Genomic DNA, 26,545 nt, shown 5'->3' with positions numbered 1-26,545 from the left:
CCGGCTCCGCGGCCCCCCCCTCCCACCGGCTTCAGTTCTCGCGAGACACCCTCCCGATCCGGTCCAGGTCTCGCGAGACCTCCCTTCGCCTGACCAGTTCTCGCGATGTTTCAACCCGTGGGTCCAGATCTCGCGAAACGTTCCCCTCGACTGGCTCCAGTCCGCGCGAGACGCGTGTCTCCCCCCCCCCCCGCCCCAGCCAATGGGTCCAGCTCTCGCGAGACGTTCCCCTCGACCGGCTTCCGTTCTCGCGAGACGACCGGCTCCCGCCTCGGCGGCGGGAGCCCCTTCCCCGAGGGAGGCGTCATGGCCGGGGCGGCGCCGTCGTCGCCGCCTCCCGACGGGCCGGAGACGGAGCGGGAGCGGGACGTGCGGGCGCTGATTGTCCGCGTCAGTGGCCTGCGGGACGAGGGGGACGCCAACTTCCAGCTGGCCCTGCGCTTCGCCCGCTCCAACCTCAGGTCAGCGGCCCGGTTGCCCGGGCGACGGGTGATTGACGGGCGGAGCGGGGGCCAGTGCGCATGCGTGGGGCCAGTGCGCATGCGTGCTCCCAACGCGCCACGGCCTTTCTTCATTCATTCATTCACTCATTTACTCATTCACTCCATCCCATCTCCAAGCGCTCACTCTGTGCAGAGCGCTGCGCTGAGCACAGTGACACCGTAAAGAGCGACATTCCCCTCCCACCACCAGCTCACAGGCTGGAGATCCCCATAAATTATATTTACAATATAATGACCTGATTACAATATACCCTCCTCTTATTGGAGAGCCACATAAATTACATTCATAATATTATGACATTTATCACAATAGGCGATATTATCACTGGAGAGCCACATAAATTTTATTTACAATATTATGACATGATTAGGATGATACACCCTATTATTATTGGAGCTCTAAATTATATTTACAAAATTATGACATGATTACAATATGCCGTATCATTTTTGGAGCTCCAAATAAATTATAACTACAATATTATGACAGGATTACAATATACCATATTATTGGAGATCCACATCAATTATACTTACGATATTATGACATGATTACAATATACCATATTATTGGAGATCCACATCAATTATATTTACAATATTATGACATCATTTCAATATACCATATTATTGGAGGTCCACATCAATTATATTTACAATATTATGGCATGATTACAATCTGCCATCTTATTTTTGGAGCTCCAAATCAATTATATTTACAATATTATGACATGATTACAATATACCGTATTATTGGAGATCCACATAAATGATATTTGCAATACTATGGCATGATTACAATATGCCATATTATTTTTGGAGCTCCAAATCAATTATATTTACAGTATTATGACATGATTACAATATACCGTATTATTGGAGATCCACATAAATGATATTTACAATATTATGGCATGATTACAATATGCCATATTATTTTTGGAGCTCCAAATCAATCATATTTACAATATTATGACATGATTACAATATATCATATTATTTGAGATCCACATAAATTATATCTACAATATTATGACATGATTACAATACACCACATTATTATTGGAGATCCACGTAAATTATATTTACAATATTATGACATGGTTACACTACACCATGTTATCGGAGATGCACATAGATTATATTTAAAATATCATGACATGTTTACGATGTACTTTATTACTATTGGAGGACCACATAAATTATATTTACAATATTATGACATTATTACAATACACCATATGATTATTGGAGAGCCAGATTATATTTACAATAGTATGACACGATTACAATATTATTGTTGGAGATACAAATCAATTATATTTGTAATATTATGGCATTATTACAATACACGTTGTTAGTATTGGAGATCCAAATAAATTATATTTATAATGACATGATTATAATATACCCCATTATTATTGGAGATCCACACAAATTATATTTACAATAGTATGACATGATTACAATACACCCTATTATTATTGGAGAGCCACATAAATTATATTTACAATATTATGACAGTATTACAATATACCGTCTTATTATTATGGTGGTGTTTGTTAAGCCCCGACTCTGTGCCGAGCACTGTTCTAAGCGCTGGGGGAGATGCAGGGTCATCAGGTGGTCCCAGGGTGAGGCTCACAGCCTTCATCCCCATTTGACAGATGAGGGAACCGAGGCACAGAGAAGGGAAGCGACTCGCCCAAAGTCACACAGCTGACAGGGGGCAGAGCAGGGATTCGAACCCATGACCTCTGACTTCCAAGCCCGGGCTCTTGCCACTGAGCCATGCTGCTTCTCAGTATATTGCAAATTATAGATAGATAGATAGATAGATAGATAGATAGATAGATAGATAGATTACAGAGAGAGTATTCTTATTATGGTATTTAAGACAGACTCTGGGGCCAAAATAAATGAAATTCCAGATAATATATTAGAGGTGCATCTCATTAGGGTATTTGGGAAGAAAACATGGACACAGATAAATCAAGTTACAGACACATTTTAGAGATATCATGGTATTTGTTTAAAAAAAATTGCTACGGATAATAACAATAATAATAATGTGGGTATTTGTTAAGCGCTTACTCTGTGCAGAGCACTGTTCTGAGCGCTGGGGGAGATCCAGGGTCTGATTACCCTGGAATAATAATACTAATGTTGGTATTTGTTAAGCGCTTCCTCTGTGCAGAGCACTGTTCTAAGCGCCGGGGGAGATGCAGGGTCATCGGGTGGTCCCGCGTGAGGCTCCCGGTCTTCATCCCCATTTTCCAGATGAGGTCGCTGAGGCCCGGAGAAGTGAAGTGACTCGCCCACGGTCACCCAGCTGCCAAGTGTAAATTCCAGAAGGATATATGGCAGATATCGCCGCTATTATTGTGGTTTTTAAGACCGACACTGATGCACAGAAAGGGAGAGGCGCATATTACAGCCGTCATGATATTTGTTAATAAGAAAAATGGCTCCAGGTAAATAAGGTTACAGCTATCGATATTAGTATTGTGGCGCTTAAGACTGAAACTGATACAGATAGAGAAAGTTAGAGACACATATTGCAGCTGTCACGGTATTGGGTAAAGAAAATCGCTGCAGGTAAATCAAATTATAGCTATATATTATTATGGTGGTATTTAAGAAAGTCACTGATACAAATAAAGTTAGAGGCACATATTGCAGATATCATGGTATCTGTTCAAGAAAATTGCTACAGGTAAATAAAATTACATATATTTATTAGTATTGTGGTACTTAAGCCAGGCACTGATACGGATAAGGAAAGTGAGAGACATGTAGTACGGATATCATGGTATCTGTTAAAGACAATTGCCACAGATAAATAAGATGACAGCTATCTATATTAGCGCTGTGGTTCTTAAGACAGACACTGATACAAATAAGGAAAGTTAGAGACGCATAGTACAGATATTTGTGAAAGAAAATTGCTACAGATAAATAAGATGACAGATATCTATATTAGCGCTGTGGTTCTTAAGACAGACACTGATGCAGATAAGTTGTTAGAGACATATTGCAGATATCGTGGTATTTGTTAAAGAAAATTGTTACAGGTAAAAAAGATTACAGATATCTATATATCATTATGGTGGTATCTAAGACAGACACTGATACAAATAAGTAACGTCAGAGACACACATTACAGCTGTCATGGTATTTGGTAAAGAGAATTGCTGCGGGTCAACAGAATTACAGATATCTGTATTAGTATTGTGGGATTTAAGACCGACACTGATACAAATAAAGTTAGAGACACATATTACAGATATCACGGTATTTGTTCAAGAAAGTTGCTACAGATAAATAAGATTACAGATATCTGTATTAGTACTGTGGGATTTAAGACGGACACTGATACAAATAAGGAAAGCTAGAGACGCATATTACAGATATCATGGTATTTGTTCAAGAAAATTGCTACGGGTAAATAAGATTACAGATATCTGTATTAGTATTGTGGGATTTAAGACGGACACTGATACGAATAAGTAAAGCTAGAGACGCGTATTACAGATATCATGGTGGTTGTTCAAGAAAATTGCTACAGATAAATAAGTTTACAGATAAATAAGATTACAGATATCTGTATTAGTATTGTGGGATTTAAAACAGACACCGATACAAATCAATAAAGTTAGAGGCACGTATTACAGATATCACGGTATTGGTTAAAGAAAATTGCTACGGGTAGATAAAATTACAGATATCTATATTAGTATAGTGGGATTTAAGACCGACACCGAGACGAATTAAGTTAGAGACACATATTACAGATATCACGGTCTCTGTTAAAGAAAACTGCTACAGGTAAATAGAGTTACAGATATCTCTATTAGTATTGTGGTACTTAAGGCAGACACTGATACAGATAAATAGAGTTAGAGACACGTAGTACAGCTGTCGTGGTATTTGGCAAAGAAAATTGCTACGGGAAAATAAAATAACAGATATGTATTAGTATTGTGGTATTTAAGACAGACACTCCTGCACATAAGTAAAGTTACAGACACATATGACGGATATCACGATATCTGTTAACAAGTGCTACGGGTAAATAAGATTACAGATACCTATATTAGCATTGTGGTATTTAAGACAAAGTTAGAGAAGCATATTACGGATAACATGGTATTTGCTAAGAAAATCGCTACAGGCAAATAAAACTACAGATATCTTATATTACAGATATATATATCAGTATTGTGGTACCTAAGACAGACACTGATACGAGTAAATACAATTACAGGTCTACAGTACAGATACATGTTATTACGGCGTTCGAAACAAATAAAATCCCCCGCATAAAGTTCAGCTATATGTTATCATTATTATGGTATTTAATCCAGACACCGATACAGAGAAAGTTGCAGATACGTATTGCAGATATCATGGTATTTGTTTTAGAAAAAAAATTGGTACAGGTAAAGAAAATCACCCCTATATGTATTACAGCTGTATATATATTATTTTGGTGGTATTTAAGACAGACAAGTAAAGTAAATAAAATTACAGAGATATATATAGTACAGATATATGTGATCGTTATGGGATTTGATACAGATAAATAGAATTACAGGCAAGTAGTACAGATATGTACTATTATGGTGGTATTTAAGACAGTCATCGATACAAATAGGTCAAGTTAGAGATAAACGTGGCACGGAAATCTATCGTTACGGCATGCGTTGAGACAGACGTTGATACGGAGAAGTGAAATTACAGTTAGAAACAGTACACATGTAGATCATTGTTATGGTATTCGGTTAGTCGTAGACGCCAATAAATAAAATCAGGTAGATTACTGGTATTATGGTATTTAAGACAGACATCGATACAGATAAAATTACAGATATGTGTATCACAGATACATATTATTTATGGTATTTAAGACAGACTTTAACCCACAGAAATACAATCACATGTTTATAGCGCAGACTTATATCACGGTGCGGGTTGGGACAGACAGTGATACAGATAAAGGAAATTACAGATATGTGTATTACAGTTATATATGTTATGGTTATTAGGATATTTGTTAAGCGCTTACTAACAGTAATGATAATAATAATGTCGGTATTTGTGAAGCGCTCGCTATGTGCGGAGCGCTGTTCTAAGCGCTGGGGGAGATCCAGGGTCATCGGGTCGTCGCACGGGAGGCTCCCAGTCTTCATCCCCATGTTCCAGATGAGGGAACTGAGGCCCAGAGAGGTGAGGTGACTTGCCCGCGGTCACCCAGCTGACGAGGGGCAGGTCGAACCCATGACCTCCGACTCCCAAGCCCGGGCCCTTGCCACCAGGCACCGCGCGAAGCGCTGGGGTGGGTCCGGGCGGGGCGGGGCGGACCCGGTCCCCGCCGAGGCCCAGGGACGGGGGTCACGCGGCCGACGGGGCGGAATCGGGACCCGGGGCCTTCCCTCGGGGGCCCCCTGCTCAGAGATCATGGGTTCGAATCCCGGCTCGGCCCCTTGTCAGCTCCGTGACCGAGTCGCTTCACTTCTCTGCGCCTCGGTTCCCCCATCTGCCAAATGGGGACGAAGACCGGGAGCCCCGCGTGGGACGACCCCGGATCTCCCCCAGCGCTTAGAACAGTGCCCTGCGCACGGTAAGCGCTCGACAGCCCCCGACATCATCATCATCCCACGCGGCGTGGCTCACGGGCAAGAGCCCGGGCTCGGGAGTCGGAGGACGTGGGTTCCGATCTCGCCTCGCTGGGCCTCGGTTCCCTCGTCTGGAAAATGGGGATGAGGCCCGGGAGCCCCTTGTGGAGCGGGGACCGCATCCGCCCCGACTCGCTCGTGCTGGATACGGCGCCCGAGAAACACCCTGATCGTCATCATCGTCATAATGTCGGTATTTAAGCGCTTACTATGTGCAGAGCACCGTTGTAAGCGCTAAGGGAGATCGGGTCGTCCCACGCAGGGCTCCCAGTCTTCATCCCCATTTTCCGGATGAGGTCACCGAGGCCCAGAGAAGGGAAGTGATGATGTTGGCATTTGTTGAGCGCTTACTATGTGCAGAGCACCGCTCTGAGCGCTGGGGGAGATACAGGGTCATCGGGTCGTCCCCCGTGAGGCTCGCGGTCAATCGCCATCTTGCAGATGAGGTAACCGAGGCACAGAGAAGTGAAGTGACTTGTCCACAGTCACACGGCTGCCGAGGGGCCGAGCCGGGATTCGAACCCACGACCTCGGACTCCCGAGCCCGGGCCCTTGCCACCGAGCCGCCGAACCTTTCAGCGGGGGCTAGATAGGGGGAACCGGCTCCCTCCCCGCGGGCTCGGGAGTCGGAGGCCGTGGGTTCGGATGCCGGCTCCGCCCCTCAGCCGGGCGCCGGCGGGCGAGCCCCTTGGCCTCTCCGGGCCTCGGTTCCCCCCGTCCGTCCGATGGGGCTGAAGACCGGGAGCCTCGCGTGGGGCGGCCCGAGGACCCCGGGTCTCCCCCAGCGCTCAGAGCGGCGCTCGGCACCTAGTGGGCGCTTCGCAGAGACCGACGCGGTCATCATCATCCGCCCCGCGCCTCCCGCCGGGGTGGTCGCCTCGGCCTGCTCTCGGATCTCCCCGCTCCCGTCCGCCCTCGCGCCGGCCGTTGCCCGTCGATCCCCCGCGCGAAGCGGAAGGTCCTCCCCCCGCCCCCGGATCTCCCTCCTCCATCCCGCCCCGCGCTGGGTAGACGCGCCCGGAGGAACGAGCGGACGGTCTCCCGACGCTCGTCTCTCCCCGCCCCGACGGGTTTCCCCGGCCAGGTTCCACCAGTTCCTCGACGTGAGCGGCCACAAGGTGCGGAGGACGATAGAGGGGTAAGTGGCCGCCGTCGGGACGGGCCCCGGCCGCGCCGGCCCTCGGGGTCCGCCCTCACCGTCGGCCTCCCGCCCTCTCAGGATCCACGAGAAGCTGGTCGTCCATTCCGACCTCGGCAAGGCCGCCAGTTGGAAGCGGCTGACGGAGGCGTTCCTGGCGGCTCCGCTCCCGAGCACGAGGGGAACCGAGGTAGCGGGCGGACGGGGCGCCAGGGGGCCGCGGGTTCGAACCCCGGCGCTCGGAGCGGTGCCCGGCACGTAGTCGGCGCGGCTCACGGGCTCCGGTCCCTCGGACGGGGCGCCCGGCGCGCGGTACGGGGCCCCGCGGCGGCCCGTGACGGAGACCGCGGTCGGGTTTTCCCGGAGGAAGCCGGGGCCGGGCCCGCGCGAGAACCGCCCCGGGTCGGTCACCTCTCGCGTCTCCTCTCGTCGGCCCCAGACGGAGACGCACTACGCGATCCTGTCGCTCCTCCTGGGTTTGTCCGACTCCCCCTCCAACAGCGACTACGTGGAGAGGCCCAGGGACGAGCCGGGCGGTGAGTTCCCCGAACGCGAGGCGACGGGGAGGCGGGGAGAGGCGGGACGCCTCTCGTTGAGGGGACCGCGGCGTCGACTGGTTTGGCGGGGGGGGGGGGGGGCGGGTTGGTTATTTTGTGGCGGAAACCCAGGATCCCGTCCACGCCCCCGACGGAGCGCGGAGTAGAAAAAGGCCGATGGATTCGGAAAACCGGGGGGAAAAAATACCCCCCGATCGCGCTCCGTCAGGACGGACGCCCTCGGGGCCCGGCTTCGCGTCGGTCCACTGGGCTGGATCCTTCTCGATGCGGCTCGCCCCCGCCGAGGGCCGGGCCGGGACCCCGGCCGGACGCGCCCCGGTCGCTCGGGACGGCACCCCGCGCCCCGTGGATCCCGCCGAATGACTCCGGCCGTTCCCGTTTCAGAGGCGGAAGAGGAATTCGACTGGGAAAAGTATCTGCGGGAAGGGGAAGAGTCGGGGCCGGGGCCGGGGCCCGAGGCGGACACCCCCGTGAGTATTCCCCGCGCGGGAGGCCATACGTGTTCCCGATACGTAGCGTGCAGAGCTCGCTCGGCAGTTGGCATCTGCTGAAATGCAACCGGTAAATACGGGGGACCGTTTCTCTCCCCTGAACGGGGAGAAAGCAGACTAGCTGAGTGACCTGGCGGCTAAATAATAATGATGAGAATACTGATAATGATAATTAGGTGATCAGTATTTGCGCCAATTTTCAGCCAACGCTAAATACGGGGAACGGTTTCTTCCCCCTAAACGGGGAGAAAAGCAGAATAGCAGGGGACCTAGCGGCTAAATAATAATGATAATACTAATAATGATAATTAAGCGATGACTATTTACCAAACTACCAATTTTCGGCAGATGCCAATTAAGGGGAACGATTTCTCTCCCCTAAACGGGGAGAAAGCAGAATAGCAAAGTGACCCAGTGGCTAAATGATGATAATACTAATAATGATAATTAGGTGATCAGTATTTGCGCCAATTTTCAGCCAACGCTAAATACGGGGAACGGTTTCTTCCCCCTAAACGGGGAGAAAGCAGGATAGCGGAGCGACCTACCGGCTAAATAATAACAATAATGATAATTAGGTGACGAGTATTTGCCAGACTGCCAGTTTTCTGCACGTGCTAAATACGGGGAACGATTTCTGTCCCCTAAACGGGGAGAGAGCAGACTAGCAGAGTGACCTAGCGGCTAAATAATAGTGATAATTAGGTGATTAGTATTTGGCAAACTACCAATTTTCAGTAAATCCTAAATACGGGGAACGATTTCTCTCCCCTAAACGGGGAGAAAAGCAGAACAGCAGAGTGACCTGGTGGCTAAATAATAATAATAATGATGATTAGGTGATTAGTAGTTGGCAAATTACCAATTTTCAGCAAATATTCAATACGGGGAACGATTTCTCCCCCCTAATGGGGAGAAAGCAGAATAGCCAAGTGACCTAGTGGCTAAATAATAACAACATTGATAATTAGGTGATTAGTATTTGCCAAACTACCAATTTTTTTTCAGCAGATGCTCAATACGGGGAATGATTTCTCCCCCCTAAACGGAGAGAAAACAAAATAGCAGAGTGATCCAGCCGCTCAATAATAATAATTATGGTAATTAGGTGATCACCATTTGCCAAACTCCCATTTTTCAGGAAATGCTAAGTGCGGGGAACGATTTCTCCCCCCAAACGCAGAGAAAGCAAAGCGACCTAGCGGCTAGACAGTAATAACGATAATGATAACTAAGTGCTTACCATTTGCCAAACGTCCGGTTTTCATCGACTGCTAAATACGGGGAACGATTTCTCTCCCCTGAACGGGGAGAAAGCAGAGCAGCAAAATGACCAAGGGGTTAAACAAGGATAGGAATACTAATAATGATAATGATAATGATATTTAAGCACTTACTATTTGCCAGACGACCGATTTTCATCAAATGCTAAATACGGGGAACGACTTCTCCCCCCCTAAACGGGGAGAAAGCAGAATAGCAAGGCGACCTAGCGGCAAAACAATAATAATGATGATGATATTTAAGCGCCTACTATTTGCCAAACTCCCAATTCTCATCAACTGCTAAATACGGGCAACGATTTCTCCGCCCTAAAAGGGGAGAAAGCAAAGTGACCTAGCAGCTAAACAAGAATAATAATAATAATAATAATAATAATAATAATAATAATAATAATATTAATGGTGTTGGTTAGGCACTTATTATTTGCCAAACTACCAATTTTCATCACCTGCTAAATCCGGGGACCGATTTCCCTCCCCTAAACGGGGAGAGAGCAGAATAGCAAAGTGACCTAGCGGCTAAACGATAATAATGACGACGATGTTTGTTAAGTGCTTATTATTTACCAAACTACCAGTTTTCATCAGATGCTAAATACGGGGAACGATTTCTCTCGCCTAAACGGGGAGAAAGCAAAGTGATCTAGCGGCTAAATAATTAATAATAACGATAACGACGACACTAGTTAAGCGCTTAGCATTTGCCAAGCTACCGATTTTCATCAAACGCTAAATACGGGCAACGACTTCTCTCCCCTAAACGGGGAGAAAGCAGAGTAGCAAAGCGACGTGGCGGCTAAACGATGATAATAATGGTGATAATTAGGTGATCGCCGTTTGCCAAGCTACCAATTTTCATCCAGTGCTAAATACGGGGAACGATTTTTCCCCCCCGAACGGGGAGAAAGCGACCCAGCGGCTAAACGATAACGACAGTAATAATAATAATAATGATAGTTGTTAGGCGCTTACTATTTGCCAAACTACCAGTTTTCCTCCCACGGTAAATACGGGGGACGATTTCTCTCCCCTAAATGGGGAGAAAGCAAAGTGACCTGGGGCGAAACAGTGACAATTAGGCGATGGCTATCTGCCGACCTGCCAATTTTCATCAACTAAATACGGGGAACGGTTCCTCCCCCCTAAACGGGGAGAAAGCAAAGCGACCCAGCGGCTGAACGATAATAAGAAGAGTGATAATAACGATGACGTCTGTTGGGCGCTTCCCATTTGCCAAACTACCAATTTTCATCAAACGCTAAATACGGGGACCGATTTCTCCCCCCTAAACGGGGAGCGGAGCGATCTAGCGACCTAACGATAACGATGATAATGGCTCGATAGTACTGATAATTATGGTGATTAGGTGATCACCACTTGCCAAACTCCCATTTTTCAGAAAACGCTAAATACGGGCAACGATTTCTCCCCCCTAAAGGGAGAGAAGGCAAAGCGACCTAGCGGCTAAAGGGTGATCACGATAACTAAGCGCCGAGCACTGTTCTAAGCGCCGGGGGAGCCGCGGGGTCGCCCCGCGTGGGGGTCCCGCCCCTCCCCCCCGTCGGACCGCCGAGGCGCCCGAGGCCCGGAGAGGTTAAGCGACTTGCCCCGGCCCCCCCGGCCGGCGAGGGCCGGGGACGGGGCCTCGGTTTCCTCCGGGCGGGCGCCCGGTGGGGCGCCCCGCACGCTGCGGGCGCTCAGTAAGTACCGCCGCCCAGGACTGGTCGGACGCGAGCGAAGAAGAGGATGCCCAACAGCCGCTGAGCCGGGAGGATTCCGGGATTCAGGTGGACCGGACGCCCCTGGACGAGCCGGCCCACGGCAAGAGGACGGTCTCCCACGCCACCTGGAAAGGTAGGGCCCCCCGGGCCTCAGTCTCCTCACCCGCCCGGCGGCGACGGAGCCCCTCGGGGAGCCGGGACCCCGGCCCCGCCGCGCGTCGGCCGTGCGGTCGCCTCTCCGGGCCTCGGTTTCCCTCCCCCGGGGACACGGGGACCGAGGCGGTGAGCCCCGCGTGGGCCGCCCGGACGATCCCGGCCCCCTCACGCGTCGGCCCCGCGCCTTGGGGCGAGTCCCTTCACCTCCGCGGGCCCCGGTCCCCCCGTCTGGCGAATGGGGATCGACCGGGAGCCCCCCGTGGGACGCCCCGACGACCCCGCGCTGCCAACGGCGCTGGGCACGGAGTAAGCGCTTAACGGATACCGACGTCACGATCACTGTGACCGCGTGTCCGCCCCGGCGCTGGGAACGGTGCTCGGCACACCGTGAGCGCGGCCCCCACGCGCCGTCGTCGTCGCGGCTCCGCCGCCTAACGTCCCCGGGCCTCGGTTTCCCCGTCCGGGCGATGGGGGTGAAGACCGCCGGCCCCCCGGCGCTCGGACCGGTGCTTAGCACGCAGTAGGCGCTCCGGCCACGCCGCCCTCACCGCCCCGGCTCCGCCGGGTGACCCCGGAGACCGCCGGCGGGATCGCCTTCCTTCGGAGAAGCGGCGCGGCTCAGTGGGAAGAGCCCGGGCTTGGGAGTCGGAGGTCGGGGGTTCGAATCCCGGCTCCGCCGCTTGCCGGCCGTGCGGCCGCGGGCGAGGCGCTTCACTCCTCTGGGCCTCGGTGGCCTCGTCCGGAAAATGGGGATCAACCGGGAGCCTCCCGTGGGAACGACCGGACGACCCCGCGTCTCCCCCAGCGCTTAGGACGGTGCTCGGCACATGGTAAGCGCTTGACGAAGACCGATACCATCGTCATTTCCAGTGGGGGAGCCGGACAGCCGAGGCTGGCTGGAACGCCACGTGGCCCCTCCCTACTGGACCGCCAGGCCGGCTCGTCTCCCCAATAGCCAGCACCTCCACTCCAACCTGGCCGCCGTCTGGTAAGGCCCCCTCCGGTCGGGAACGCCGGGAAGGGCGGGGGCCGCCCCGGACCGCCCGGGGCTTCGGCGGATTTGGAAATCCCTCCGTCCCGGCGGGGCTCGGGAGCGCTCGGCGGGTGCCGGCGCGCATGACGGGCGCGGCGACGGGAATGATGATATTAGGCGCCTGCTACGTGCCGAGCGCCCCCGTGGGGCTCACGGGCCTCGAACGGAGGCCCGGAGAGGCCGGGCCGCCGGACGGGGTCGCGCGGCGACCGGGGCGGGATCGGAACCCGGCTCCCTCCGCCGCCCGGGGAAGCCTCCCGGGTCGGGAACGGCGGCGTTCTCGGCGCCGGACGCGGTGAGACGGTCTCGCGGTTAACGGGAAGACCCGGCGAATCCGCGCCGTTCAGCGAGCACCGGGGGGACCCCGTCTGTCGCGTCGGGCTCTCCCGAGCGTCTAGTACGGCGCCCCGCACCCCGCGGGCCCCCGGCCGGCCCGGGAGCCGGTACCCGGGACGCGTCGAGGAGCCGGGGGGGGGGACGGCACGGGAATCTCGAGTCCGAAACGACGAAGCCAGACCTCTGCCCCGGTCGTCAGCGCTAGCGCTCAGTAAATACCGTCCAACGTAGGGAGGGATGTCGCCCCCCCCCCCCCGCCCCGAGCGCTCACTACAGTGGCCCGCACGCAGTAAGCGCCCGATAAATCCCGGTGGACGGATCTCCGTCGACGCCCGTCCGCCCTTCTGGCCCCTCAAGCTCCCTGCGGGCGGGGGACGGTCCACCGACTCTGCTCTCTTGTCCTCTCCCGAACGCTCGGTACAGCGCTCTGCCCACAGAGAGCGCTCAGCGAATAGCCTTCCTCAGCAGCCGGAGAGGCGGGGGGATGGAGCGCCCGATTCCACGTCTCACCGGGGCCCTTGCCGTGTCGGAAACCGTCATCCGGTTGCGAATCGCGACCGCAAATGGAGGACGACTCTAGACGGTTAAAGTCGTCACGGGCCGGGATCTCGTCGTCCTGTCCCGAGCGCGCGCTACCCCGAGGACGCTCAGTAAATGGCATTCTTAAGCGGCCGGAGAGGCGGAGGGATGGAGTGGAGATTCCGCTCCTCAGCCGGGGCTTTTCCCCTCTCGGAAATGATCGTTCGGTTGTAAAATCTAAGCGTAAAATCACGAGCCGCTCTAAACCCGTTGGGGCCGGGATCCCGTCGCCCTTTCCCAAGCGCTCTGTACCCCGAGAGCGCTCAGCAAATAGCCTTTCCAAGCGGTCGGAGAGGCGGAGGGATGGAGTGATGATTCCGCTTCTCAACCGGGGCCTTTCCCGTCTTAGAAGTGATCGTTCGGTTGTAAATCACGACTCGCAATGACTCCTAGCTCTAGGCGGTGAAGTCTTTACAGGCAGGGACCACGGCGTCCTTTCCCGAGCGCTCAGTACGTAGGAAACGCTCGGTCAGTAGCATTTTTAAGCAGTCGGGCGGGGGGACGGAGCCCTCCTGAGCCGGCGGGGGGGGGGCGGGGGACGGAGCGCCCGATCCCGCCTCTCGACCGGGGCTCCCCGACGCCGGCGAGACGGCGGGTCGGGGCCGGCGGGCGGGAGAGGCCGCGTGCGTCCCCGACCCGCCCCCCCGCCCCCCCCGTAGGGACCGGCACCCGCGCGGCCGCGACCCGTTCGGCCCCCCGGAGGACAGGACCTACGTCACGGAGCTCCAGGCCGTCCGAGAGACCCTCTGGTGAGGAAGGGCGGCGCGGGGTCGCTCGCCGCTACGTACCGGCCGCCGACCGTGCGCTCGGAACGGACCGTCGGGCGACGGAGAGAGTCGGGGGGGAGCGACGGCGCCCGAGCCGCCGCGGGGGGGGGGAGGCGGGAAAGGATGAGAAGGGTCCCGGCGTCCCCGTCGGGCGCTTACTGCGCGCCGAGCGCCGGCGGGGGTCGACGGTCGGGTCGTCGCCGGCCCGAGCCCCGTCTGCCGGGTGGGGCCCGGTGAGGCGGGATCGGAACCCGGGACCCGCGGCTCTTCCCGGGAGGCGCCGTCCGGGCGGCGCGGCGGCCGACCGGCGGGGTCGATCGGGCGCCGGAGCGGAGGCGGAGCGGCCCGGGGATCCGATCCCGGGGGTCCCGCGGCGGCCGGGCGGCGGCGGGAGCCCGGGATCCCGGACCCGGAGGAGGGAGACGGCCCGGCCGGCGCTCGGGGCGAGGGATCCCGACGGGGGCCGGGGGGAGGCGGCCGACGGCCCTCCCCCCCTCCCCCCGGCTCCTCCTCGTCTCCCAGGTTGCTGTCGGGGGTCAAGAAGCTCTTCATCTTTCGGTTGGACGGCGGGCAGGTGACGGTGAGGGAGGACGTCTCCGTGTCGCACCTGACGCGGGTGAGGCGGCGCGGGCGCGGGCGGGCCGCGCGGCGCGGCGGGGGCGGGCCCGAGGACCGGCCCCCGACGGGAAACCCCTCGGCCTCCCAGGACTGCCTGCGCTCCGTCCTGGAGCAGATCGCCGCCTACGGCCAGGTGGTGCACGGGCTGCGCGGCTTCGTGGACGAGATCATGGGCCACGGGGGCGAGTGCGGATCCCGCCCGCCGCCCGACCCGCCCTTCCGGACCTACCAGGCCTTCATGTGGGCCCTCTTCAAGTACTTCGCCGCCTTCCGGGGGGAGCTGACCGAGATGGAGCGGAGCGTCCTCCGCGGAGGTACCCGGGGCGCGGGGCGCGACGGGGTCGGACGGAGACGGAGGGGGACGCGGGGAGAGGGAGGGTCTCCGGCGCGGAGGAGACGCCCCGGGCGGGAGCCGAGAGGAAGGGAAGGTGGCGTCCGTCGAGCGCTCGCCGCGCGCGGAGCGCCGCTCTGAGCCCCGGGAGGCGGGGAGAAGGAGATCGGGTCGTCCGGTCACCTCGCTCCGGGCCCGGCGGGCGGGCGGACCCGGGTTCCGATCCCGGCTCGGCCGAGGCCCCGGTCCCCTCGCCCGGCAGAGGGGGGTGGAGACGCCGGGCGCCGGGGGCCTCCCCGCGGGGGGCGGAGGCGGCCGCTGAGCGCCACCCCCCCCCCCCCCGCCGGCCCGCAGACGAGACGGTCACCCTGGCCATCGTGGTGGCCCGCCTGGCCCCCCGCCTGGCCCAGCTCAAGGTCCTGCACAAGGTGTTCCGCACGGGGATCGCCGAGGTGCCCCCCGACACCCGCAACGTGGTGCGCGCCTCCCACCTGCTCAACACGCTCTACAAAGCCATCCTGGAGTACGACACCGTCGGGGAGGCCTCGGAGCGGACGGTAGGCGGGGACCGCATCCCCGCCCGGCCGGGAAAGGGGCGTCGTCGCCCCGGATCCCCCCCAGCGTCCGGCACGGGGCGGGCGCTCGACTGGGACGGTTTTTAATTTCGGGTCGCCCTCGGCCGGGCGGCGCGGCCCGGGACCTCCGGTTCCCTCGGCCGGAAGGCGGGAGCGGAGACCGGGGGTCCGCCGCGCGGCCCCCCCCGGCGCCCCGGAGCCCCCACGACCTCGGGCGGGACCGCGGCCCTCCGGGTCTTCCCGACGGGCCGCTCCGGACGCCGCGGCGGAGCGGCGCCCGGCGGGATCCGGGGCCCTCTCGCGGCCCCGGGACAGACGGGGACCCGCGCGGGGCTCCCTCTCCCGGGCGAGAAGGCGGGCCCGGGCCGCGCCGCGCCGCGGGACGGCGGGCGGACCGCGTCCCCGGCCGGGATCGGCCCCCTCCTCCCGGGCCTCCCCTCCCCGCCGCCGGGACTCGGGGAGACCCGGACGGCCCCTCCTCGGAACCGACGTCCCGGCTCCCGGTCCTTCCAGGTGTCCCTTCTCTTCTCCCTGTGGGTGGAGACGGTCCGACCCTACCTCCAGACGGTGGACGAGTGGATCGTGCACGGAAACCTCTTCGACCCCGCCAAGGAGTTCATCATCCAGAGGTGGGCCGCGCCGCCCGGGAGTCACGGGGGCCGGGCTGAGGCCCGGAATTCCGAGGGCCGGGGGAGGGGGGGGCGAGACCGCCGGTCCGGCCGGCGACGGTCTCGAGCCTCCCCCGGCCGGAGGCGGGGCTCGGCGGCCAGAGCCCGGGCCGGGGAGTCCGCGGTCACGGGCTCGGGTCCCGGCTCCGTCGGCCGGGCGACCGCGGGCCGGTCGCTTCGCTCCTCCGTGCCTCGGTTCCCCCGTCCGGAAAACGGGGCCGAAGACGGGGGGGGGGGGGGGCCGCCCGACGACCCTCCGCCTCCCCCGGCGCTCGGAACGGCGCCCCGCGCCTAGCTAGCGCCGAACGGAGACCGACGTCGTTATCGTCGCCGTTATCTCTAACGGCACAGGTGACGATATATCGATTTTTTTGTACCGATATTAACGGATATCGTCGAAATCGTGTCGTTTGCGTTTTATATACCGACTGCGACGTCCGTATTTCATTCAGCGTAGGTCACGCTATAAAAATTTACGGTTCGTATATCGAGGATGTAATAAGTGACGACGAGATGCCGTCGAACGGATCACCCCCCACCGCCCCTCCGCCCCCGGCGACCGGCGCGGGCCCCCGAGGGGGCGCCGACCGCGTTCCGGACGCCGTACCGGGCGCCGGGCGGGATCGGCGGCACCCGGCCCCGCGGCCCCCGGTGGCGCCGCCCGTCCCCGGGGCGGGTCGCTCCCCTCCCCCCCGGCCGGGAGACGGGGCCGGCGTTCCCGGCTCCGGCGGGAGGAGCCCGCGGGCCGGGCCGGGCCTCGGTCGCCTCGTCCGTAAAAACGGGGCCGGGCCGCGGGCCGCCCCGCTCGCCCCGCGGCCCCCGGGCGCCCCGCGCGGGAGCGGGCGCTCGACGGACGCCGACGTCACCGTCCCCGGGAGCCGGGCCCCGGGCGGGGGGAGGGGCGCCCGCCCCGCCGCCGCTCTGGCCGCAGCCCTCCCTCCCCCGGCAGGAACAAGAACGTGCCCGTGAGGCACCGCGACTTCTGGTACGCGACGTACACCCTGTACAGCGTGTCGCCCCGGACGGAGAAGGCCGGGGAGCGCGGCGGGAGCCCCGGGGCCGAGCGGCCGGGCCCCGCCGGCCCCCAGCACACCGTGGTCTCCTTCCTCAAGCCCGTCCTCAAGCAGATCATCGTGGCCGGGAAATCCATGCAGCTCCTGAAGAACCTGCGGGGCCCCCGGGGCCGGCCCCGCCCGGCCGCCGCCAGAGGTGAGGTCCGCCTCCGGATCCGGGGAACGACGGCGTCGGCGAAGCGCCCGCCGCGTGGCCGGCGCCGGCCCCGGCCGAGACGCCGGGCGGGGGCCCGCGGTCCCCGGCCCCGTTCTCCGGACGGGGGAACCGAGGCACCGAGAGGCCGGGCGCTCCGCCTCTCCGGGCCTCGGTTTCCCCGTCGGGCAAACGGGGGCGGGGGGGGGAGGACCGGGAGCCCGCACGCCGACCCCGCGTCCCCCCCCGCCCGCGGCGCTTCGGACGGCGCCCTGCGCGTCGTCGGCGGGGCTCGGGGGGGAAGGGCCCGGGCTGGGGGGTCAGAGGCCGTGAGTTCGAATGCCGGCTCTGCCCCCCGTCGGCCGCGCGACCGCGGGCGGGCCGCTTCGCTCCTCGGTGCCTCGGCGACCTCATCTGTGAAAGGGGGACGGAGGCCGTGAGCCCCACGTGGGACATCCCGATTCCCCCGTGCCTCCCCCGGCGCTCGGAACGGTGCTCCGCGCGTAGTAAGCGCTTAAGGGATACCGCCGTCATCCTCATTAGGCGCTAACTGCGCGCGGGGCGCCGGGGGAGGTGCGGGGCGACGAGGCCGTCGCCCGCGGGGCTCCCGGTCCCGGTCCCCGTTCCCCAGACGAGGGGACCGAGGCCCGGAGGGAGGCGGCGGGAGGAGCCGGGGCCTGGGGGGGCCGGGGGCGTGGGTTCGAATCCCCGCCCGGCCCCTCGCCGGCCGGGCGACCGTGGGCCGCTCGCCGGAGCCCGACGTCGTCATCCGTTCGTCCGGGAGCGTCCGTGGAGCGCTCACCGCGGGCGGGGCGCCGGACCGAGCGCTTGGAACGGACGGGGGGGCGGCGCGCGGCCGGGCCGGGATTGGAACCCGCCACCGGCCGCCCTCCCGTCGCCGCGCAGACGCGGAGAGGAAGAGCCTGTACGCCCTGTTCCTGGAATCGGTGCGCTCCCGCCTCGGCCGCGGCGAGGACGACGACGACGACGGCCCCGCCGCCGACCGCCGGGCCGCCGAGCGGGAGCCGCGCCCCGGGGCCCGGGCGCGCCTGGAGGCGGACGGCGTCCGCGACCCGCTGCTGGCGATGAACTTCGCGCGGTAAGCGGGGCGGCCGGCGGGCCGGCGCGGGGCGGGCGGCGCCCGGGGGCCGGAGCCCGGGCTCGGGAGGCGGAGGGCGCGGGGCCGAATCCCCGCTCGGCGCGGCCCTTCGCCGCCTCGGGGACCTCGTCCGGAAAACGGGGAGCCCCCCGATCGCCTTCCGTCCCCCCACCCCCCGGCGCCTAGAACGGTGCTCGGCCCGTAGCGAGCGCTGGCCGGATAGAGAAGCGGCGCGGCTCAGGGGACGGGGGCCGGGCGGGGGAGGCCGAGGTCGTGCGTTCGAATCCCGGCCGCGGCGACCTCGTCTCGAAAACCGGGAGCCCCACGTGGGGCTCCGTCCCTTCTGTGCCCCCCGCCCCGCCCCGGTGCTTAGAACGGCGCGGCTCCAGCGGAGAGGGCTCGGGCGTCGGAGGTCACGGGTTCGAATCCCGGCCCCGCCGCCGGTCAGCCGGGCGACCGCGGGCGAGTCGCTTCACTCCTCCGGGCCTCGGTTGCCTCATCCGGCCAATGGGAGATGGCAAATCCGGCAGAGCGGGAGCCCCACGGGGGACCACCTGATTCCCCTGTAACTGCCCGGCGCTTAGAACGGCGCTCTGCACGTAGCAGGCGCTTAACAAATACCCACGTGGTCGTTAGGAGCGGTGCTCTGCACCCGGTGAGCGCTCGGCGAATACCGCCGTCGTCCTCAGTGGGCGCGGGGGCCCCCACCCCCGCCTTCCGGCCGGCGCGTCCTCCCGTCGCGGCGTCGCCCCGTCCCGGAGGCTCGGGAGCCGCCGCCGCCGAGGGGTGGGCGGCGCCGGGCCGACTCCCCGGCGCTCCGCCCCCCCCGGGAGACGCTCGCCGGAGACCGCCCAGGGCCGACGGCCTTCCCGGCGGTCTCTCTCTCTCCCCCACCCCGGCCTCGGGCCCGGCAGTCTGTACCCGGGACGGAGCGACGCGCGGGCGCCGGCGGCCGGCGGCGAGGTGCCCGTGGCCCGCTCCTCCGAGTCGGTGACCTGCCAGACCTTCGAGCTCACCCTGCGCCGCTGCCTCTATCCGCACATCGACCGGCAGTACGCGGCCTGCTGCGGCGACCTCATGCGGACGCTGAAGAAGGAGTACAGGTGGGCCGGGGGCGGGGGCGGACGACGCCGGTCACGGCGTCTCGTTCCGCGCCTGCTGCGTGCCGGGCCCCGGGGAGGCCTTGGGTTGGATGACGATGACAATTACGCTATTTGGGAAGCGCTCACTCTGGGCCGGGCCCCGCGGGAAGCCCCGGGATGGATGAGAAGGATAATCACGCCATCTGGGAAGCGCTCACCGCGGACCGGGCCCCGCGGGAAGCCCCGGGATGGATGAGAAGGAGAATCACGCCATCTGGGAAGCGCTCACTATTGGCCGGGCCCCGTGGGAAGCCCCGGGATGAATGAGGATTATGCTATTTGGGAAGCGCCCACTGCGGACCGGGCCCCGGGGGAAGCCCTTCGATGGTTACGAAGAAGAATTACGCTATTTGGGAAGCGCTCACTATGGACCGGGGCCCCGTGGGAAGCCCCGGGATGGATAAGAATGAGAATCACGCTATTCGGGAGGCGCTCGCTGTGGGCCGGGCCCCGTGGGGAGCCTGGAGATGGATCAGCATGAGAATCACGCTATTTGGTGAGCGCTTACAAAGGACCGGGCCCCGCGGGAAGCCCCGGGATGGATAAGACTGAGAGTAATTGTGCTACTTGGTAAACGCTCGCTATGGGCCGGGCCCCGCGGGAAGCCCCGGGGTGGATAAGAAGCAGAACTGTGCCACTTGGGAAGCGCTCCCTATGTGCCAAGCACCGCGATAAGCCCGGGGATGGAGAAGAATACTGATAACCACGGTATTTCAGCACTTACTGTATGGGCCGGGCCCCGTATTAAGCCCTGGGATGGATGAGAATAATGATAATTATGGTATTGGCCGAGCGCCCACTATGTGCCGGGCCCCGCATTAAGCCCCGGAACGGAGAATCGTAATGCGTTCTTTAAGCGCTTATTACGTGCCAAGCACCGTATCGAGCCCCGGGATGGAGAATAACGATGGTTATGGTGTCTGTTAAGCGCCTACTATGTGCCGGGCCCCGCGTCAAGCCCCGGGACGGAGAATGATAACATTTACGGGCTGTCTTAAGCTCTTATTATGCGCTAAGTGCTGTATTGAGCCCCGGGATGGAGAATGATGATAATCACGGTATTTTTCTAAGCGCTTATTATGTGCCAGGCACCGTATTAAGCCCCGGGATGGAGAATGACCGTAATGATGGTATCTGTTAAGCGTCTACTATGTGCCGGGCCCCGTATTGAGCCCCGGAACGGAGAGTGATACTACTTACGGTGTTTCTTGAGCTCTTATTTTGTGCCAAGCGTAGTATTGAGCCCTGGGATGGAGAATAACAACAATAATAATGATGAGGATAATGGTATTTTTCTAAGGGCTTATTATGTGCCAAACACCATATTAAGCCCCGGGATGGAGAGTAATAATGATTACGGCATTTGTTAAGCGCTCGCTCTGTGCCGGGCCCCGTATTAAGCCCCAGAATGGAGAATGATAATATTCGTGGTATTTTTTAAGGGCTCATTATGTGCCAAGCACCGTATCGAGCCCCGGGATGGAGGATAATAAGAAATATGGTATTTTTTTATTACGCGCCAAGCATTGTATCGAGTCCCGGGATGGAGAAGAATAATAACAGGATGTGTTAGGCGCTGACCACGTGCCGGGCCCTATATTAAGCCCCAGAACGGAGTATAATAATATCGAAGGCGTCTCTCGAGCGCTTATTACGTGCCGGGCGCTGTATCGAGCCCCGGGACGGAGACTGACGACAATGACGGTACTTGTTAAGCGCCCACTAGGTGCCGGGCCCCGTATTAAGCCCCGGAACGGAGGATAATGACGTTTATGGTATTTTTTAAGTGCCCGCTACGTGCGCCGGGCACCGTGTTAGGCCCCGGACCGGAGAATAATGATGGTTAAGGCGTCTCTCAAGCGCTTAGCGCGTGCCGGGCGGTCTGTCGAGCCCCGGGACGGAGACCGACGACGATCCCGGTATTTGTTAAGCGCCCGCCCCGTGCCGGGCCTGGTGTTAAGCCCCGGGAGAGGGCGGATCTCGGGGTCGGCGCGGAGGGAGGCGGCCCGCGACGAATCTTTCCGAGGCCCCGCCCTCGGGCGGCGGGGGCTGCGCGGTGAAGGGCGGACATCCCGGAAACGGCGCGGAGACGGGACGCAGGTTGGCTTCTTCCCGCAGGTTGGTGGAGTACCTCCAGGCCATGAGGAACTTCTTCCTCCTCGAGGCCGGGGACACCATGTACGACTTCTACACGGCCATCTTCGAGAAGATCCGCGAGCAGGAACCCTGGCGGAGCGGGTCCTTCCTCAACGTCCGGCTCCAGGAGGCCGTCGGCCAGCGCTACCCGGAGGACGGCGCACGGTGAGGCGGCTCGGCCCGGGGGACGAGTAGACGAGTAGAGGCCGGGTAGACGCGGGGCCGTCGGGTCGACCCCCGGCGGGGCGCTGGCTCCCGGTCCCCGCCCTCCAGACCGGGTCGCCGACGCCGCCCGCCCGGGGGTCGCGCGGCGGAGGCGGGGCGGGAACCCCCGGCCCCGGGCGGGTCCCCGGGGGTCCCCCGAGACCCCCGGGGAGACGACGCGACGGCGTCCCTTCTCCGCTGGCGTCGCGCAGGCTGTCCATCTCCTTCGAGAACGGCGACCCGGCCAAGAGGAAGCTCCCCATCCACAGCCTGGACGGGCTCACGCTGACCTACAAGGTACCCGGCGGTCCGAGGGAGCCCGGTTTCGGGGGGCCCGGGGCGGCGTCTCCCGACGGCGCCCCCTCCCGTCCCCCCCAGGTCCCCTGGCCCGTGGACATCGTCATCAGCCTGGAGTGTCAGAAGATCTACAATCAGGTGTTCCTCCTCCTCTTGCAAATCAAGCTGGCCAAGTACAACCTGGACGTCCTACGCTTCGACGGTGAGGAGGGGGTCGGGCCGCCGAGACGCTCCTCCGGCGCCCCCCCCCCGGCGTCCGCGCGCGACCGTCGCGAGGGTCCCGGGCGAGTCGGGGACGCCGCCGGTTCCCCGTCGAGAGCCGGGGGAGCCGGGAGGGCTCCGGGCGGACGGGAAGCGCCCGAGAAGAAGGACGGCGGCGGCGGTTCGGCGCCGCCCGGCACCGTCGTGAGCGCCGGGGGGAGCCCGGCCAGATCGGGTCGGCGCCGTTCTACGGCCGAGGGGACCCGGAGAGGTCAGGCGACCCGCCCGCAGTCCCACCGCCGACGGGCGGCCGGGGGGGGTGGGGGGATTAGAACCCGTCACCGAGCCTCGCCGCTTCTCCGCGGCCGCCGCCGTCGTCCGAGAGGCGCGCGGAGACGCTCAAGCGCTCCCTCGGGGCCGCGGCCGGAGGCGATCCCGGCTCGGCTGCGTGACCCCGGCCGGGTCGCCCCACCTCCCCCCGTCCCGCCGGCCGGGACCCGTCCCCCGCGCCGCCGAGCGCTCCCCGCGGCCCCGGGGGAGGGGGACGGGGCGGCCGGGAGGCCCCTGACGGCGGCCCGCCCGCCGGCCCCGGGTTTCGACAGAGGCGACCTGGACGGGCGGGGGGAGGCCGCGACCCCGCGAGGGCCCGGCCCCGGAAGGAGACCCGGCCGCCGCCGCCGCCGCCTCCCCGGAGCGGCCCGGGGGGCCCCGCCGCCGCCGGATCCACCGCATGTTCCTCCTGCGCGTCAAGCTGATGCACTTCGTCAACAGCCTGCACAACTACATCATGACCCGGGTGCGTCGCGGCCGCCCGGGAAGCCGGGGCGTCCCCCCGGACCTTCCGGGAAGGGCGAGGGGGCGGGCGAGGCGGTCGCCGGGCGCCGATTCCCGGGCGAGGAGACCGAGGCGGGGCGGGGACGGGCCAACCGACGGGGAGTCGCTTCCCGGGCGCCGGGCGCCGTCCGAGTCGGACGGGGCCGCGGGAGGAACCGAGGCCTCCCGGGGAATTTCCTCGGAGCCCGCCGCGACCCCCTCCTCCCCCCGCAGATCCTCCACAGCACGGGCCTGGAATTCCAGCACCAGGTGGAGGAGGCCAAGGATCTGGACCAGCTCATCCGAGTCCACTACCGATACCTGTCCACCATCCACGACCGCTGCCTGCTGAGGGAGAAGGTGCGCGAGGGCGCGGAGGCCGGCCGCCGCTCGCCCCGTCGGGTCCGGCGCCGACCGAGCGTCGTCACGGCCGTCGGCCGCCGAATCCCCGAGCGCCGCCGGGGCCGGGGGGGGGGCGGGCGAGGCGGGGCCGTCCCCGCCGCTTCCTCCGAGGCCCAGCCCGTCCCCCTCTTCCGTCCCCCCAGGTGAGCTTCGTGAAGGAGGCCATCATGAAGGTCCTCAACCTGGTGCTGCTGTTCGCCGACCGCTGGCAGGCCGGGCTCGGGGCTTGGAAGTGAGTGGCGCCGGCGTCCGGGGCGCGACCTCCGACCCTCCTCCCCGGGCGCCGGCGCGGGGGGTCCGACGCGCGGGGGCGGGGGCCGCGGAGGGGGGAGGAGCGGCGCGGCCTGCGAGTCGGAGGCCGGGAGACGGCGGGGGGGGGCGGCGCGATCCGACGGCCTCGGGTCCCCCCCCCCCCGCGGGGCGAGGGGGCTCCCCCGAGGCGGCGCGGCGGGGTCCCGGGCGCCGCGGCCGACCCTCCTCCGGCGCCGCAGGATGGAGTCCATCGAGAAGATGGAGTCGGATTTCAAAAACTGCCACATGTTCCTCGTCACGGTCCTGAACAAAGCCGTCTGCCGGGGATCCTTCCCTCACCGTGAGTGGCGCGCCGCTCCCCCTCCGCGCCCCGACCCGTCGGGATCCCGGAGACACGTACGCGTGTTATCGATTTTTGTATTTTTATACTTCTGTTTTACACACGCACACGCGTGTATGTGTAGGCTTTTGTCACTTTTTCACACCTGTGTGTGTGTCTTTCTATATATACGTGACTCTCTTGAGGCGACTCTCCTGAGGGGTCACCTCCCGGGGAGCGATTTTTCGGGGCGCGCCCGATGGAGGGCGGGGTACGGCGGCCGGGGCGCGGAGGAGGCGGGTTCTCGCCGTTCCCCGGCCTCTCCCCCGGCGCCCAGGGCGGCGTTGGGCCCGGGGGAAGCGCTCGACGGGTAGCGGCGGCCCGATCCCCCGGGCCTCGGCGAGCTCGTCTGGAAAACGGGGGGGTGGAGCCGTGAGCCCCGTTCGAGGACGGACGGATGACCTCCCACTCACCACGGTGCTCGGCGAGCACCGTCGTCGTCAGCGCGAAGCGAGTAAGGGCAGACGGGCGTCGTCCCCGCGCCCGCGGCGTCCGGATCCGCCCCGGGGACGCCGCCCCTCGGGGGCCCGGGTCTTCGGAGGGCCCGATCCGACCTCTGCCGCTCGGGGGGGGGGGGGGCCGGGGGATCCGGAGAGGGGTTCGGAGAGCGCGGATCCCGCGCCCGGGCCCGGAGGGCCGGGCCCCGCGTCGGGCGGCCGGGGCCCGGAGAGGCGAGGCGACCCGCCCGAGGTCGCACGGCGGCCGGGCGCGGGGATCGGAACCCGGGCCCGGGGACGGAGGCCGTCGGGCGGGCGCGGCGTGCTCGCCGGGGACCGCCGCGGTCTTCCCGGCCCCGACTCTCCCCTCTCGCTCCCCCAGTGGAGTCCCTGGCCCTGTCGCTGGTGGCCGGCGTGGAGCGGAGCTGAGGCCCGTCGCGGGCGCCGGAGGCCGACCGGATTCCCCGCGGAGGACCCGGGACGGAGGGCGTCCGGCAACGCCGGTCCGGCCGACGACACGGGAGATCCGCACGCTCCTCCGGCCCGGCGTGTCTTCCCCGGCGCCGAGACCGCCCCCCCCGGGCCGGGCCGAGACGCCCCCGCCGGGTCCCGGGCCGTCGCCCGCGGGGCTGGAGGAGAGGGGGCGGGCCCGAGCCGCGTCAGCCGGCTCCGAAAACGTCGCAGGGGCCCCCCCGGGCCGGCCTCCGCGCCCCGGCCTCGCCCGCCCCGCCGTTCGGCCGCCGGCTAACCCGTCCGGGGCCGGCGAGGGGCGGGAACGGAGGATCCTGGGGCCTCGTCCGGTCTCGCGGTCCAGCGCCGCGGAGTCGGAGGGACGGAGGGAGGAGCCGCCCGAACGGATAGCGAATGTGAGCAAGCGAGAAAGAAAAGGGGCGGGAGGGGGAGACGCGCCGACGGAGACGGCCGATCGACGGGAGGAGCGGGATCGGGGCCGAGACGGCCCCGGGGAGAAGACGGGGAGCGGAGACGGGGGCGGCGTCGGAACGGCAGACCGAAACCGGCACGGTTACGGGGCGGCGGGAGACGGAAGACAAACGCAACGGGAGAGACCCTGCGGCCCGGCGCAAAGCGACCCCCGTAGGTTGAAGACGAACGGCTCGCCGGGTCCGCGCCGGCGCCCCCCCCGCCCCGCGGCCGAGAGACGGGCCCCGAGAAGCCGGCGCGCCGCCGCCGACCGTTGCGGCGTCCGCCGTCCCCCCCCCCGGCCAACGGAGACTCCTTTCCCTCGGCCTGAAAGCTGACCCGGCGGCCCTCCCCCTCCTCCCCGACGTACCCCGGCCGGCACCGCCCGCCCCGATCCCGGCCTCCGCGCCCCGCCGACCCCCTTCCCGCCTCCCCCCGCCCCCCCTCCCGCCAGACCCCCGACCCTCCCCACCCTCGGAGCCTCGCCGGGGTCCCGGCTCCTCCCGGAAGCCCCTCGAGCCCCCTTCTCCCGGCCCCGCGTGCCCTGCGGCGTCTGCGGGTTTGGGACCTGGGATATTCACTCCGTGCCCAGCCCCGCGGCGCCTCGGCGCCTCGAATCGGA

General features: G+C 62.3%; 1 protein-coding gene across 2 annotated transcripts; it reads left to right on the top strand.

Moving 5' to 3' along the window:
• Positions 1-260: 260 nt before the first annotated feature.
• Positions 261-25,531, top strand: TUBGCP5 (tubulin gamma complex associated protein 5). 2 transcript variants are annotated; one of them, XM_029079834.2, is made up of 23 exons: positions 261-461; positions 7,266-7,319; positions 7,401-7,509; positions 7,759-7,855; positions 8,261-8,346; positions 11,369-11,504; positions 12,398-12,515; positions 14,135-14,224; positions 14,765-14,858; positions 14,949-15,174; positions 15,546-15,748; positions 16,280-16,395; positions 17,384-17,643; positions 18,547-18,739; positions 19,654-19,842; positions 22,000-22,182; positions 22,434-22,518; positions 22,600-22,720; positions 23,322-23,515; positions 23,767-23,892; positions 24,078-24,166; positions 24,426-24,526; positions 25,385-25,531. In XM_029079834.2, exons 1-23 carry the CDS (start codon positions 307-309, stop codon positions 25,429-25,431), a joined length of 3,072 nt encoding a protein of 1,023 aa, XP_028935667.1. In that variant the 5' UTR covers positions 261-306; the 3' UTR covers positions 25,432-25,531. The 2 variants fall into 2 exon arrangements, with proteins under 2 accessions (XP_028935667.1, XP_028935668.1); XM_029079835.2 differs by lacking the exon at positions 261-461 and adding an exon at positions 2,801-2,977.
• Positions 25,532-26,545: the final 1,014 nt, after the last annotated feature.

The sequence above is a fragment of the Ornithorhynchus anatinus genome, chromosome 15 (assembly GCF_004115215.2).
Source record: "Ornithorhynchus anatinus isolate Pmale09 chromosome 15, mOrnAna1.pri.v4, whole genome shotgun sequence".
NCBI lineage: Eukaryota > Metazoa > Chordata > Mammalia > Monotremata > Ornithorhynchidae > Ornithorhynchus > Ornithorhynchus anatinus.
The sequence above is the reverse complement of the archived record's forward strand: the minus strand, read 5'-3'. Positions and strand labels throughout refer to the sequence as shown.